This window comes from Leucopleurus acutus (assembly GCF_964270905.1).
Source record: "Leucopleurus acutus genome assembly, chromosome: 12".
Classification (NCBI taxonomy): Eukaryota; Metazoa; Chordata; class Mammalia; order Artiodactyla; family Delphinidae; genus Leucopleurus; species Leucopleurus acutus.
The window spans coordinates 769,403-784,466 of NC_139154.1; the positions used below are offsets into that span (position 1 = coordinate 769,403).

General features: G+C 45.1%; 1 protein-coding gene across 3 annotated transcripts in view; it reads right to left on the minus strand.

Annotated features, from left to right (window-relative positions):
• SLC4A5 (solute carrier family 4 member 5) overlaps nt 1-15,064 on the minus strand; it is a gene marked incomplete at its 3' end in the record, with an annotated part of 97,733 nt that overhangs the window by 695 nt on the left and 81,974 nt on the right. For 2 of the 3 annotated variants that reach the window (XM_082852325.1, XM_082852324.1), the window contains exons 21-25: nt 7,419-7,487; nt 6,766-6,939; nt 4,337-4,486; nt 2,549-2,633; nt 1,449-1,483 (exon numbers count right to left, since the gene is read on the minus strand). In XM_082852325.1, the coding sequence (XP_082708451.1) occupies nt 1,449-1,483; nt 2,549-2,633; nt 4,337-4,486; nt 6,766-6,939; nt 7,419-7,487 (513 nt within the window). Of the gene's footprint in view, nt 1-1,415; nt 1,484-2,548; nt 2,634-4,336; nt 4,487-6,765; nt 6,940-7,418; nt 7,488-15,064 lie in introns of those variants that run through there. The other variant, XM_082852323.1, reaches the window with a different exon arrangement.

Consider the following 15,064-nt stretch of genomic DNA (forward strand, 5'->3'; position numbering starts at 1 on the left):
TCCGTTCTTGGCATGTGGTACACATGCCTGTCTTTCTATATTCCCAGAGGTTAAGCATCGTGCCTGGTAGACCATGGATGCTTAATCTTTGTTAAACCAGCTCATGTTGCTGAGTTTTTTCCTCACTGAAATGGAATCCTGCTATTTAGTTGTCTTTACTTCTAGGCACTCTCACAGATTCAGTAAAACACCAGCATAGTTGGGAGGTGCCATCACTAGTCACGAAATTGTCTGCATTTCTGGCCTTGTCCCCTGCTTTGTGTACTTTAACAGGTTTTTGGAAGTGTCCTATCCTGGACCAAATTCTCTCTCCATTAACTGAAATTAGAGCATTAAGAGGTTTCATTTTGTGTAGGCTACCTTAAAATGAACATAAGATAGACAGTGCTTTTCTCTTAACACATGTATTTATAAAGATCTGTGGCATTAAGGGCATAGGAGCCCTGACTGGGGAGGTGGGATGAGAAGGCAGGCAGAGATGTCATTTGGACATGCGACACAGTAGTGCTGCTTAGGGAGGCTTATTACCCTGGTGATAAATCTCTTCTCATCCTGGCAATGTGATAACAGCTTTGACATATAACTCAGAAGATCCTGTACATGTTTCCTAAAATCTCTCAGGTGAGTCCCATCTCCGTCTGCAGCCAGCTGCCTCTAGTCCTGGGATAGCCCGTGCTTTTACTGTCGGATGTAGCACAGTGATTCTTGTCCAGCTCAGGGCACACTGTAGGAGTGGGACTGCCCCCACCCTCTTCCCTAGTAATGACTGAGGCAGACTTTCTTGCCTCTGAATTCCTCTTTTCCGTGTTTGATCCCCCCTTGTTTTCAGTCATCAAGCAGTCCCACCTTTTTGGAGGGTGGCTTCTCATTGAGGACAGCAAGGAATCACATGGCTGGCATCGGAGTTCCTGGAACCTGGGCCTTGAATCCTTTCTTGACTGTTTTTTATCTCCACTTGATCATTGATATCTAGTTAGCTTTCCTTGATACCCTTTCTGACCTTTGCATAGTAACCATGCTGCTGTTTTACTCCACAGAGTATTAGAGTGCTTGGTGTTTTGATCTTTCGAGTTCATTCATCCTGGCTTTTAATAATAAATACTTAAATCACGTCTAGTTTCTGTTTTCCTTTTTCAATATTTACTTTCAGTTTTCATTCTGCTTAATATTTTGTAATAATTTCCTTTTCTAAAGTTCAGTACCTTTGTGTGGTGTAATCATATTATGTCAATAAGAGGACAGATTTGTTACCTGACACCCAATAATCAGCTCTGTACCTTTGTGTCCTGTGGTGGACCAGCAAAGGCCTTTTACTGAGACACTGGTTAGCCCGGGAAATCCTAGTCCCTCCGCTTTCAAAGCCATTGCCTAGGCTCTTATCTAACACTCAGAGAGTCTTATCTCATGGCTGTTACCTTCGGTCGAGTTCTGAATCACTGAAGGAGGAATCAGAGTGAGTAACTCCAACTGGAAGATCTTTGTCCTGGCAGGAAAATCAAAGCGTCAGACGTGGAGCAGCTTTGTGAACTATTCTGGAGAATATACCCTCTTTCTACAGTGCTCCCCTCACCCATTCCTTCTCCTTCCTATTCTCTAACCCCGTGGCCAGTACCACACGAGAGGAATACAGGGGCCTCACAGAGATGGGTGGCTTCTGGTTCAATTATTCCTTCACCCAGAGGTGGGTGAGAGGCACGGTGAGGGCCAGGGAAGAATGAAGAAAGGTGATGGAGGTATACAAATGAGAAGGGGGAAGGGCATGAGAAATTCAAAAGGAGGACGTACTTCTGGAGGAGAATGTAATGGGAAGCCCTTCCTTGAAGGGCCCTTGTGGGGGCTGGCAGGATCCCCAGTATGGGCCTTTGGGGAAAGCGGCAAGCCCTTAGGAGCGCCAGGGTCAGGACCCGTGTTGGCATCTTTCAGACTACTCCCAGGATAGACTGTGTTGTCTTGATGACAAGACTGTCCACCAATAGGAAGCTGAGGCTGGAAGCGGGTAAAAGCAGCAATAAAATCCCCCAAGATCTTCATAAGCCACATCTGATCCTTCCCAGGCAGCTTCCCTTTCAACATGTGGAAGGTGCTTGTGAATCAGGCACATACAGAATCACAGCCCAACCACTAGGACCCTGACTAATTTATAATCCCAGTGTGATGCTACTTGTTTTCCTAAAGGGGACAACTCAGCTTGGCTTTGAGTTCTCAATCATTTCAGTAACCACTGGCAAACATGAGAGGCTCAGCAGGTCATGCAAGAGGGGGTGAGGTGGTACCACAGGCACCTGAGGGCACTAGGGGTAAGGAGGGAAAGAGGGGGTTTGCCTAAACTAATGAAGATTGATCACTGAAGTCTACATGGTTTGATTTGGGGCTTCCATATGGTTGGAGTTCCAGTTCCTGTAGCCCAGTTCTTTTTGAACTCTGCCTAGCACAGGAGTCCTTTAGTATCTAAGACCAATAGACCTGAGTTAGAGATGAAAGTTCCTTGAGGAAGAGGTGGAGGATTAGTAGTAAGTAGGAAGGGAGAGACACCGTGTGTTTTACTTACTGGCAACGCAGTGGATACCGTTTTTGGGATCTGATTGGACACTTTCCATGGGAATCTTTATAACTGAGGGAGGAGGGAACTGGGGCTGGAGAGAAACAGTGGGAAAAGCTGATCAATACCACCAATACAACAGTGTTGGCTTTCTTGCCCAGATGGAAAATACACGCGTCCACAGTGTGCAAACCACCATCCTCTTCATATCCAGACTAGACAGGGGGTGCTGCAGTTACCCTGGGGCCCACTGAGGACACTAGAAAGGACAGAACTCTTGCAGGAACGTTACTCATCAGAACAGTTTCAACTGCCGTGGTAACCAGTCACTTGGGAGTGAACCTCACACAGTAGCTGAAGACGTGTATAAAATGAATTTATGTAAATTGAATCCCGTTTTTCCATCGAAAATATCATATAAACCAGAGATGCTTTTTCCCACCCCTGAAATAGTTCCTGGCCTGTGGTAGCCACTGAAATATTTATTGAGTGAATCAGTGAAAGAATAATACTTGTCTTTCAAAGGCACTTAGACTCTCAGTTTCTTTGTTCTCAGAACCTAACTTTGCAAATCATCTAAGTCATCAACAAGGGGGGAGTTCCCTGGTGGCCTTGCGGTTAGGATTCTGGGCTTTCACTGCTGTGGCCCGGGTTCAATTCCCTGGTCAGGGAACTGAGATCCTGCAAGCTGTGCGGCACGGCCAAAAAAAATCATCAATGAAAAACATGTGAATGGGGATTATGGGCCTCTTATGTTCTGGGAAGAGGACAGTAATTGAGGGCCAGGGGAATTTTGGCCTATCACTACCATCAGAAGATGGTTTAATCGTCACCAATCAGTCAGCAAGGGCTTGCATCTATGGGCAGCTTTGATCTGCAAAAGGCAAGATTGCTAGGAGAACAGTTCACGGTGGAGGCAGGGATGTGGGTTTGGGTCAAACTGGGAGAATGGGAGCCAGGCATGGTGTTAGGAAGGACATGGGCAGCTTAGTATGTTGGAAATGATCAGATTCAAAGTCGGAATGGTTTTCTTAGTTCCCTCCTAGACATTTAGCCTATACGTCCATCTTGGGTGAGTCACTTCCCTTCTGGGGGACAGTTTCATCATCTGTAATGAACACTTGAACTAGACAGTCTTCTTCACTAACATTGTGTGATTTACTATAAGTTCTGGACTGGCTTCTTGTCTGTTGACTCCCTGAGTGTTTTGGGGTGAGATGGGGAGGAAGCATGGGAGAAGAGAGGGGCAGATGGGACAACTGAGACTGAGTGGTCCCAGGCATCTGGGGAATGTAGTCACCCTCCTTTCAGGAGGCCACGTGCGTCTTCCCCCACCTCTCTGCCCAGGACCCTATGGACAGGCCCAAGCAAGGCTTGTCCCCCGTCCTCCCACTTGCCCAGGAGTCCAGTCTACTAATGAGTCCCTATTAGACCCCTCCCCCTGGGCCTGCTCTGTTCTTTGGAGGTCAGTCCTCATAACCTCCTCCATGATGGAGCCGAGTCTTCTGCCCTGTCCCCTCAGGGACCTACAGTGCTGTTGTAATGGCCCCAAGAGCCCACAGGAATGGGGGAAAATAGGCATGGCCAACTGACTTTTTCCTGGATGAGAGGGCTCTTCACTCTGGCCTACGCTGAGGGTATTCACATGAATAGACGCGATCTCAGCACACCAGACTGACACGGGGCCCAGGCAGTCGCTCCTGGCTACCTGAGAAGCCTCCCCACCCTGGCCATGGCAGAGGTGGAGAGAGGGTCTCTTGATCCCTCCCATCAGCCCAGGCCTCACATCCTCCCCACCTCCTCTTCACTGTGCTCATGGGCCCCTTTCCTTTTCTTCTTATCTGCCTCCTTTTTCTCCTTCTCTGGAAGGATGTTGTCAATCCAGGCCAGATCATGCTGGGAGAAGATGAGGTCCAGAAGCCTTCGAACGATGATGAGGCCCAGGATCTGTGGTGAGAGTTCAGAGAAAACCATGGGCTCAAGACCCCGAACTTGGGCACAATTCATTTTCTCCCTCAGTCAGCTATGTTCAGGGACTTTTTCTGGTATCTTTGGAACATTCTCAAAGCTCCCCCAAACCATTGTTCACCTCCCACCCATCTTGGTTCCTCTCATCCAGCCTCTCCTCAGTTGAGTGGCGATGCCTACCAGTGACCCAGATGCACAGAGCCTGTGACAGCTGTGGGGGGGGAGCCAGATGGGGCCCGTGGGTGGAGAACTACAGTTATTCTTTAAATTAGTGGTTCTCAGACTTGAGCTTAGATCAAATCACCTGGCAGGCTGTTAATACCCACACTGATAGGTGCTGGGTGAGTTTCTGACTCAGAAAGTCTGGGGTGGGGCCTGAGATTTGCATCTCTAACAAGATTGCCTGGAGATGTTGATGCCGCTGATTCAGGGATTACACTTTGAGACCAACTGTCCCCGTGCCCCCATTTCTGAGAGCTGCCAATCTCTCTGCTAACAAACTGAATAAAGTATACTGGCATATCTAGAATTTTTAAAGGAAAGTCTAGAAAGTTTGGTTCTGTTCAGGATAAACAAAGGCAAAACACGTGCTCTTTGGAGAAGATTAAACACTGACTTTTAATAGATGCAATGGGTCCAAGTAGCTAGTTATGAATATTGTCCTTTCACCACCAAGAACTAGCCATTAGATGAGGTCAGGGAGAAAAACATCCAGCGGGATTTAACACTGGGTCCTCACTGACCCTGTGTCTTGGAAGCAAGCAGAGCTCGGGAGTTGGTCAGACCTGGTTTTTAAAATTCCTGGCTCTGAAAACAGAGCATGGTTGCTAGGGGCAGAGGTAGGAAGAAGGGCTGTCTACATAGGGACAACACAGAATTTTAGAGGTGATGGAACTGTTCTGTATCATGACTGTGGTGGCGGAATCGCTACTCTGTGTTTTTTCAGAGCTCATAGAACAGCAGAGTCCATTTTACTGCATGTAAATTAAAAAATATCAATATGGGGGAAGGTGTGAATCTTGGCTCTGCTCCTTCCTGGTTGTGTGGCTTGAGTCACTCACACATGCTCTCTGAGCCTCAGTTTTCCAGTCTGTAAAATGGTAGTTCTTTGGGGAAGGTGTGGACTAAATGAAATAGCACTCAGTCCATGCCAGTTGTGACGATCCTTTCCCCTCCTCACCTCTGGAACCCATGAGGGCCCTGTTGGGGAGGATCCATTTCACTTTCCCTGGAGTGGTGGTTTTCAACCTTGGCTGGACATTTATGCTTACCTGTAGACTTACTATAAATACCAATGCCTGGGTTTCTCTAAGAGATTCTGAGTTCATTGATTTGCGCTGAGGCCTGGGTGCATGTGCTTTTAAAAAGCTCCCAAGTGACTCTTATGAGCACAGGGTCAAGAATCACTGACTCAGAATCCTGCCAGGATATTTCAGATCCTACTTTGTGTCCTCACTTTGGTCCCGAATCCAGCCCTGCAGGCTTTAGGGCCCACCTAGGGCTTCCCCCCAAGCATTAGCCCACAGTCCCCCCTCCCATTCCCCATGCCCCAGCAGGGGCAGAGGCCACTGCCCTCCATGGGCGATCTAGATGCCAGATGCAACATGTTGTTGGCTTTTCTTCTTTTCACTTTTAATTTTGGAATAATTTCAAACTTACACACAATTTCAAGAATAGTCAAAGAATGCTCACATACTTGCCCCAGCTTCTCCAAACAATGACATGTTAATGACGTTGGACTCTGAAGTTCTAAATCTCTATTTCTAGCTCTCCCCATCCCATCCCCCCATTTATCTTTTCAAATTCAGTTATATTGAAGGGTGAAGAATTATATTTAGTGTAGATCTACTTCCGCACTTGGTTTGAATTTTGGCAGTGGGGAACTCAGTCTCCTTGTTGAATTTGCCCAGCTTCTCCATCGCACTCCAGAGCTGGGAAAGTTGGTTGGCTTTTGCATTCTCACTGAGCCGCCCTGACCTGAGCTGGGTGGAGGCGGGCGTGTGGGCTGTCACTACAGCATCCACCTACCACATACAACTTCCCTCCCCGTCTCTCCTCTGCATTCCACCACACCCCCGCCCCCCAGCTCTACTTGGCCTGGAGTCACAACCCGAATCTCGAATCTCGATCTGTGCCTGCCTTTGTGACCCTGAGAGAATCAGGCCACTGTGGAGGAGAAGGCTAGGGTGGATCTCCCCCTGGACACCTTCCCCATCTGAACCTGCTGAACACGAGGGGGAAGACTGCGCTCATCTTACCATGACTGGGAAGATGATGGCGGCCACCGTAGACTTGAGGATCCAGAGCACAGCCAAGCACAGTATCTGCACCAGGGTGAAGAGGTGGATCCGGCGCAGGGGCACGTGCCGCAGGAAGGCATGGTCCGGCTGGTGCTTGGCCGGCATCAGGAAGAGTTTGCAGCGATCCCAGAACTGGTGAGGACAGGGGAAGACTCAGCCAGGCCGTGGGGACCCTGGTGGCCCCTCTGGGGGCTTGGGTCTGGTGAAATGGGTGCTGCAGTGGGGTCCCATAGAGGGGAGCCCCTGGTCAGGCCTTAAGGATGCAAAAGAAGGGGCCTGGAGGTCTCGGAGGATGTATAATGAGATCTTATGGTGGGGGAGAGCTGAGCCCTTGGTGAGGGCTACAGCCCTGGCGCTGGCCCCAGTAAACATTGCCCACATTCAAGGAAAATGCAACTTAACAGCAACACAAGCTATCCAAGACATCTGGTGTATCGTGGTAAATAAAGAACAAAACAAAACAAAATGTTTTCTTCTGTGCAAATTGCCTCAGAGAAGAGAGAGGTGTAGTGAAATCCTCGTAGGAGTCAGCTCGATCTGGTTTTGAATTCTGAGCCTCAGTTTCCTCATCTGTAAAATGAGGATTAGAGGACCTAAAGGGAGAGCCTTACCTGGATGCCATTCAGGGAGGCCACACCCATGTAGAGGAAGACTCCATACAGCACTGGCAAAGGGATGTACTGAAATGAGAGAGGGAAGCAGAGCTCTGGACTGGGCCTCTGCCCAAGGCAGGCTATTGGCCACCCTGTTCAGGGTGACTGTGAGCCACAGAAGCAGCCTGGTCAGCCTCGGCTTTCTCCAAGGGGCGAACGAGCTTGGATGTTTGGAGGAATGAAGTGTCTGCTAGCAGATCTGGAGCCAGAGTGTCACTGGGGAAGGAGATGGTCTCCGAGGCACTCCTGCCCTCTTCTCTAGCCCAGTGGACAGTTGCTCTCCCAGCCTGGTCCCCCCGCCCCCCTTTAGGCCTTGCAGAAGCCACGTGGTCTGGCTGAAGATAGACCTTCTGGAACATGGCAATTCTCCACAGACTGCTCATTCCTGCCAGCCCCTTCCCACCTCCAGTGCCAGCTAAGGGCCCCCCCGCCAAACTGCATTGCTCAGCTTGCAGGGGCCTGGGGACCTTTGATGAGCTGACCTACTAATGAGTGGGGAGCACCTGCTGATGAACAAAGCTCGCGCATCATATACGATCAGGTAAAAAAGAATCAACAGAAGTGTATGAAGTAACCCCTACTGGCTGACAACCAACTGCTGATGGGTTGGTGGGTATCTTTCCTTCCCATCATGCTCACAGGTAGTTTGCTGGCTTTTTCACAAGTGGATCATGTCACCCATACTGTTCTACAATCATCACTGGGACTCTTTAGAAGACTTCTGAAGGATGTCTCTCCAAGCTGAGTCTTTGCTTCTTTCATCCTTCCCTTTACCTGCACCCGTGGCTCACCGCTGCGAGCAAGGCTACTCTGCTCACTCCCAGGGCAGCTGTGCTGAACACTTGTGAGAACACAAAGTACTGTGTCCAACTTTTAGAAGCCATTTAAGAATGTTGGCAAATCCAACAAATCAATAACCTCTCGTTTAAAATTAGGCTGTGTTCATTTTTTAAACACAAAGCATGATTTGGACCCATATGCTATAAACCTTAAACTACAACACTTGAATTTAAAGAAAGGAAATCTGGGCCCATTGCATCACTCCATTTGTACATGGCTTATGAAGTTTTTGCCTAATTATGAAATAAGGTAAAAATTTCAACCCATCAACAGACTATTGTTTTAATAAGATATATATGTGTATACAAAATGGAATATTATTCTATTACACAGCCATAAAAAATGAAATATTGCCATTTGCAGCAACATGGATGGACCTAGAGAATATCATACTAAGTCAGACAGAGAAAGACAAATATTTTATGATATCACATATGTGGAATCTAAAAAATCATACAAATGAACCTTTATACAAAATAGAAACAGGGACTTCCCTGGTGGTACAGTGGTTGAGACTCCACGCTCCCAATGCAGGGGGCCCGGGTTTGATCCCTGGTCAGGGAACTAGATCCCACATGCATGCTGCAATTAAGAGTTCACAAGCCACAACTAAGGAGCTGGCGAGCCGCAACTAAGGAGCCTGTGAGCCACAACTAAAGAGCACACCTGGGACTTCCCTGGTGGCGTAGTGGTTAAGAATCCGCCTGTCAATACAGGAGACATGTTTGAGCCCTGGACCTGGAAGATCCCACATGCCACGGAGCAACTAAGCCCATATGCCACAACTACTGAGCCTGTGCTCTAGAGCTCGCGAGCCACAACTACTGAAGCCCACAAGCTTAGGGCCCAGGCTCCGCAACAAGAGAAGCCACCACAATGAGAAGCCCATGCACTGCAACAAAGAGTAGCCCTCGCTCGCCACAACAACTAGAGAAAGCCCACGCACAGCAATGAAGAGCCAACGCAACCATAAATAAATAAATAAATTTATTTTTTAAAATTCATATTATAAAAATAAAGAGCATGCCTGCTGCGACTAAGACCAGGTGCAACCAAATAAATAAGTAAATAAATAAATCTACTTCTAAAAAAGCAAAACAAAACAGAAACAGACTCACAAAGAAAAGAAACTTATGGTTACCAAAGGAGAGGGAGGGGGAGGAATAAGTTAGGAATATGGGATTAACAGATACACACTATTATATATACAATAAACAACAAGGATTTACAGTATAACACAGGAACAATATTCGATATCTTGTAATAACCTATAATGGGAAAATAATCTGAAAAAAATATCTGTACTAATCAGCCTCAAAGGGTGGGAGCAATTAACAGAGAAATAAAATCTTAAAAGACTAAGCTATAGGGGCTTCCCTGGTGGCGCAGTGGTTAAGAATCCGCCTGCCAATGCAAGGGACACGGGTTTGAGCCCTGGTCCGGGAAGATCCCACATGCTGCAGAGCAGCTGAGCCCCTGCACCACAACTACTGAGCCTGCACTCTAGAGCCCACGAGCCACAACTACTGAAGCCTGCTCACTGCAACAGAGTAGCCCCTGCTTGCCACAACTAGAGAAATCCCACACGCAGCAACAAAGACCTGACGCAGCCAAAAATAAATAAATTAATTAATTAATTTTAAAAAAAGACCAAGCTATAATCTGTAACAACACAAATTTAAGATGGCTTAAAACTTCCCTTTCACCCTAATGAGTGTGAAAACCACATCAAACTGAGTTGTTTTAGTTTATAGTTACCAGTGACTGATTATCAAGTCACCTCATTATCTAGACTAGGAAATTGTCTCCAGTCTTGTCATTTGCAGGCTGAAGCAGCTTTCTCAGAAAATCCCAATGGCCCATGACATCACAAGTGATAGTGCTGTGATCTAGAATTCTAGATTAATCGGTGCAAATCTTTCTTGGATCTCCAGGGAAAGGCCCTTTTCAAATATTAGTGACACAGTCAAGTGGCAAAAAGATGCCTCTGGTGTCAGCTTTATACCACCTGCTAAAGGAATAAACAAGGATCACAGCCCTACAAACATAAGGACATCACAGCCTTCCCATATAATTTGAGGCTGAGATCATGAGAACAACATGGGGACCAGAGGGGGCACTTCCACATGGTCAGGAGTTCCTCTGAGGCAGAATACAGTAATCCACAGTCTTAATGAGCTGTGGTGAGTTGCAGGCAAAGAAGGAAACAAAACAAACAAAAAACCTTTGGGGCTTGGGATGAACTGAGAATCTGCAGAACTGAGAGTGTAAGCCATTTATGCTGCCCATCAGATATATGGTCACTTCATCCCTCAGTGCCCTCATTTGACAAGATAACCAAATATTTGCAAATTGGTGCTGGAAGGACGGAAGATTATTGTTAGGGGAAACACTGACCGAAGCCGCCCGCCCTGGCCAGGCAAGATAGTAGCCACTCGCATGAGTCATCTTACAACAGGAGGTCCTGGTAAGGAACGAGGAACTAATAAGCTACCACCAACGGGAAGAATTCGGGAAAGTTCAAAGAAGAGAGGAGACACCAATCCATATGTCCTACCAACCTCCCAGAATCCTCGCTGGAATCATCTTGGCTGAGCGATGCGCACACCACCAAGAAGTTCCCTGAGTCAGAATGATTGGCCAGAGACAACCTGGAAACTAACCCAATCACCATAAAACCTGAGACTTTGTGTGGCAGAGCAGTTCTCCTGGGTACCCTTACCCTGCTGCTCTCTGCCCGGGCGCCCCTTCCCCATAAAGTCTCTTGTTTTGTCAGCATGTGTATCTCCTCAGACAATTCATTTCTGCATGTTAGACAAGAGCCCACTCTTGGGCCCTGGAAGGGGTCCCCCTTCCTGCAACGTTATCACTGATCCTCTAATAAACATCACCGTATCTAATATCAGTCTAACCATCCATTGATACGGAGAGAGGGGTGGGGGTGATTTTGTTCCTTGCTGCTCAAAGTGTGATCTTTGGACCAGCATAATTTGGTACCATTGGAGAATTTGTTAAAAATGTAGAATTTGGGGGACTTCCCTGGTGGTCCAATGGTTAAGACTCCATGCTCCCAATACAGAGGGCCCAGGTTTGATCCCTGGTCAGGGAACTAGATCCTGCGTGCTTCAGCTAAAGATCCCGAGTGCCGCAACTAAGACCTGGCACAGCCAAATAAATAAATTAATTTTTTTTTAAATGCAGAATTTGGCACACCCCCCAAGACCTACTGAGTCAGTATCTTCATTTAACAAGATTCCCAGGTGATTTTTAATACACATTAAAATTTTTTTAAACATTTTTTTTGGAGTATAATTGCTTTACAATGGTGTGTTAGTTTCTGCTTTATAACAAACTGAATCAGTTATACATATACATATATCCCCATATCTCCTCCCTCTTTTGTCTCCCTCCCACCCTCCCTATCCCACCCTTCTAGCTGGTCACAAAGCACCTAGCTGATCTCCCAGTGCTATGCGACTGCTTCCCACTAGCTATCTATTTTACGCTCTCTCACTGTGTCCCAGCTTACCCTTCCCCCTCCCCGTGTCCTCAGGTCCATTCTCTAGTAGGTCTGCGTCCTTATTCCCGTATTGCCTCTGGGTTCTTCATGACCATTTTTTTTTTTAAGAGTCCATATATATGTGTTAGCATACAGTATTTGTTTTTCTCTTTCTGACTTACTTCACTTTGTATGACAGACTCTAGGTCCATCCACCTCACTACAAATAATTCAATTTCGTTTCTTTTTATGGCTGAGTAATATTCCATTGTATATATGTGCCACATCTTCTCTATCAATTCATCTGTTGATGGACACTTAGGTTGCTTCCATGTCCTGGCTATTGTAAATAGAGCTGCAATGAACACTGTGGTACATGACTCTTTTTGAATTATGGTTTTCTCAGGGTATATGCCCAGTAGTGGGATTGCTGGGTCGTATGGTAGTGCTATTTGTAGTTTCTAAGGAAACTCCATACTGTTCTCCATAGTGGCTGTATCAATTTACATTCCCACCAACAGTGCAAGAGGGTTCCCTTTTCTCCACACCCTCTCCAGCATTTATTGTTTGTAGATTTTTTGATGATGGCCATTCTGACTGGTGTGAGGCGATACCTCATTGTAGTTTTGATTTGCATTTCTCTAATGATTAATGATATTGAGCATTCTTTCATGAGTTTGTTGGCAATCTGTGTATCTTCTTTGGAGAAATGTCTATTTAGGTCTTCTGCCCATTTTTGGATTGGATTGTTTGTTTCTTTGATATTGAGCTGCATGAGCTGCTTGTAAATTTTGGAGATTAATTCTTTGTCAGTTGCTTCATTTGCAAATATTTTCTCCCTTTCTGAGGGTTGTCTTTTTGTCTTTATGTCTTTTATCTTGTTCCTTTGCTGTGCAAAAGCTTTGAAGTTTCATTAGGTCCCATTTGTTTATTTTTGTTTTTATTTCCATTTCTTTAGGAGGTGGGTCAAAAAGAATCTTGCTGTGATTTATGTCATAGAGTATTCTGCCTATGTTTTCCTCTAAGAGTTCTATAGTGTCTGGCCTTACATTTAGGTCTTTAAGCCACTTTGAGTTTATCTTTGTGAATGGTGTTAGGGAGTGTTCTAATTTCATTCTTTTACATGTAGCTATCCAGTTTTCCCAGCACTACTTATTGAAGAGGCTGTCTTTTCTCCATTGTATATTCTTGCCTTCTTTATCAAAAATAAGGTGACCATATGTGCATGGGTTTTTCTCTGGGCTTTCTCTCCTCTTCCATTGATCTATATTTCTGTTTTTGTGCTGGTACCATACTGTCTTGATTACTGTAGCTTTGTAGCAGAGTCTGAAGTCAGGGAGCCTGATTCCTCCAGCTCTGTTTTTCTTTCTCAAGATTGCTTTGGCTATTTGGCATCTTTTGTGTTTCCATACAAATTGTGAAATTTTTTGTTCTAGTTCTGAATACATATTAAAATTTGAGAAGCCCTGGAACAGAACTCGACTGGAGGAACTGGTACAAAAATAGGTGAAGTTAATAAGTGATATAGAAAAATTAATAAAATAAAAATTAATAATTAATTAATAAAAAATAATAAAATAAGTGATATAGAAAATTAATTAAAATTAAATAAAATAAAATTAATTTAAAAATTAATTAAAATAAAAATAAAAATTAATAAAAATATTAAAAATAAAAGTTGGATCCTAGTAACTAGGATCCAACTTGCACCCCCTAAATTTGTAGCATCAGAGGGACCTCTCTTCTGTTGGCTACATAAATAAGAATGAAAAATTTCAACTAAAGTATGGTCTTGGGTAGACAGCTCTCTAATGTAAGTTCTCTATGTGTCTAGTACTTGGCTATGCCCAATTTGACAGAACGAGGCAAACTTACAGTTGCAAAAAGTTAAACAAGTTTTATGGAAAATTTTCTTGATTGGTAATAAATTCTGGGATTAAATCTAAGAATACAGATCTGGATTAAGTTGTATTTTTCTTTAACTGGCTATACCAAACATCTCTCCTTTACCTAAAATCAATCTAATATTTAGTACTGGTGTCAGCTAGTGATAATGCTTTAATCACCTAACAATTTTGAAAGCCTTGATATACACCTTGATACAATCTAATCAGAAATCTTAAATCTTATATTCAATAAAAATCTAGATGTCTTCCATGCTATAAAACTTATCAAATAGATTAATGGTTAAATAAAATGATTATATATATTTTTCCTCTCACTGTAAAAGAACATGAGCAGGCAAATTTTTCATATCCTTTTGTGATTGAATGCGAAGACAATATCAGAGCATTTGGAGCTATAATAAACCCCATAAAAACTTTTTCATTACAGCCAAAGCAATAATGAATATTTCCCCATATCTGGCATCTTATCCTAGTTATAGAGCCCATTTAGGGTTTTTTTGGCTGTGCTGGGAGACTTACAGGATCTTAGTTCCCTGACCAGGGATCGAACCCGGGCCACTGCAGTGAAAGTGCCAAGTCCTAACTAACCACTGGACTGCCAGGGAATTCCCCCATTTAAAAAATAATTTTATTTATTTATTTTTGGCTGCTTTGGGTCTTCGTTGCTGCAGGCGGGCTTTCTCTAGTTGCGGTGAGTGGGGGCTACTCCTCATTGCAGTGCTTGGGCTTCTCATTGGTGCGGCTTCTCTTGCTGTGGAGCACGGGCTCTAGGTGTGCGGGCTTCAGTAGTTGTGGCACACGGGCTTAGTTGCTCCGCGGCATGTGGGATCTTCCCAGACCAGGGCTCGAACCCGTGTCCCCTGCATTGGCAGGCGGATTCTTAACCACTGCACCACCAGGGAAGCCCCCGCCATTTGTTTTTATAAGATGCATAAATTAATACGGAAATACAGTCTACAGCTTGGAAGTTACAACATTTGTGCCGAAAACTGCAGCAGGGGACTTCCCTGGGGGCGCAGTGGTTAAGACTCCGCGTCATGATCTGTCAGTGGCCCTTTCCCTTAATGCCTTCAGAAGGCTTTCCTTTCTTGAATTAAGCTAAGTTGTAGTCACCCAATCTTTTGCAGCTATTTTCCCCTTTGAATATCTTTTTACAAGCTCATTCGCGGTAAGCTTGTAAAACAATGAAGACTAAAGAACCATGATGTTAATTCATTTGTTTACAATGGAAAATATTTCTGGCTTGAGAACTGGTGCTGGGCACAACCAAACAGGTTTGAGGTTGGGTATTTTTTTGACGGATGTTTCCATTTGGCAGGAAACAGATTGCATACGGGGGGTGGGGGGCAGGCATTTTG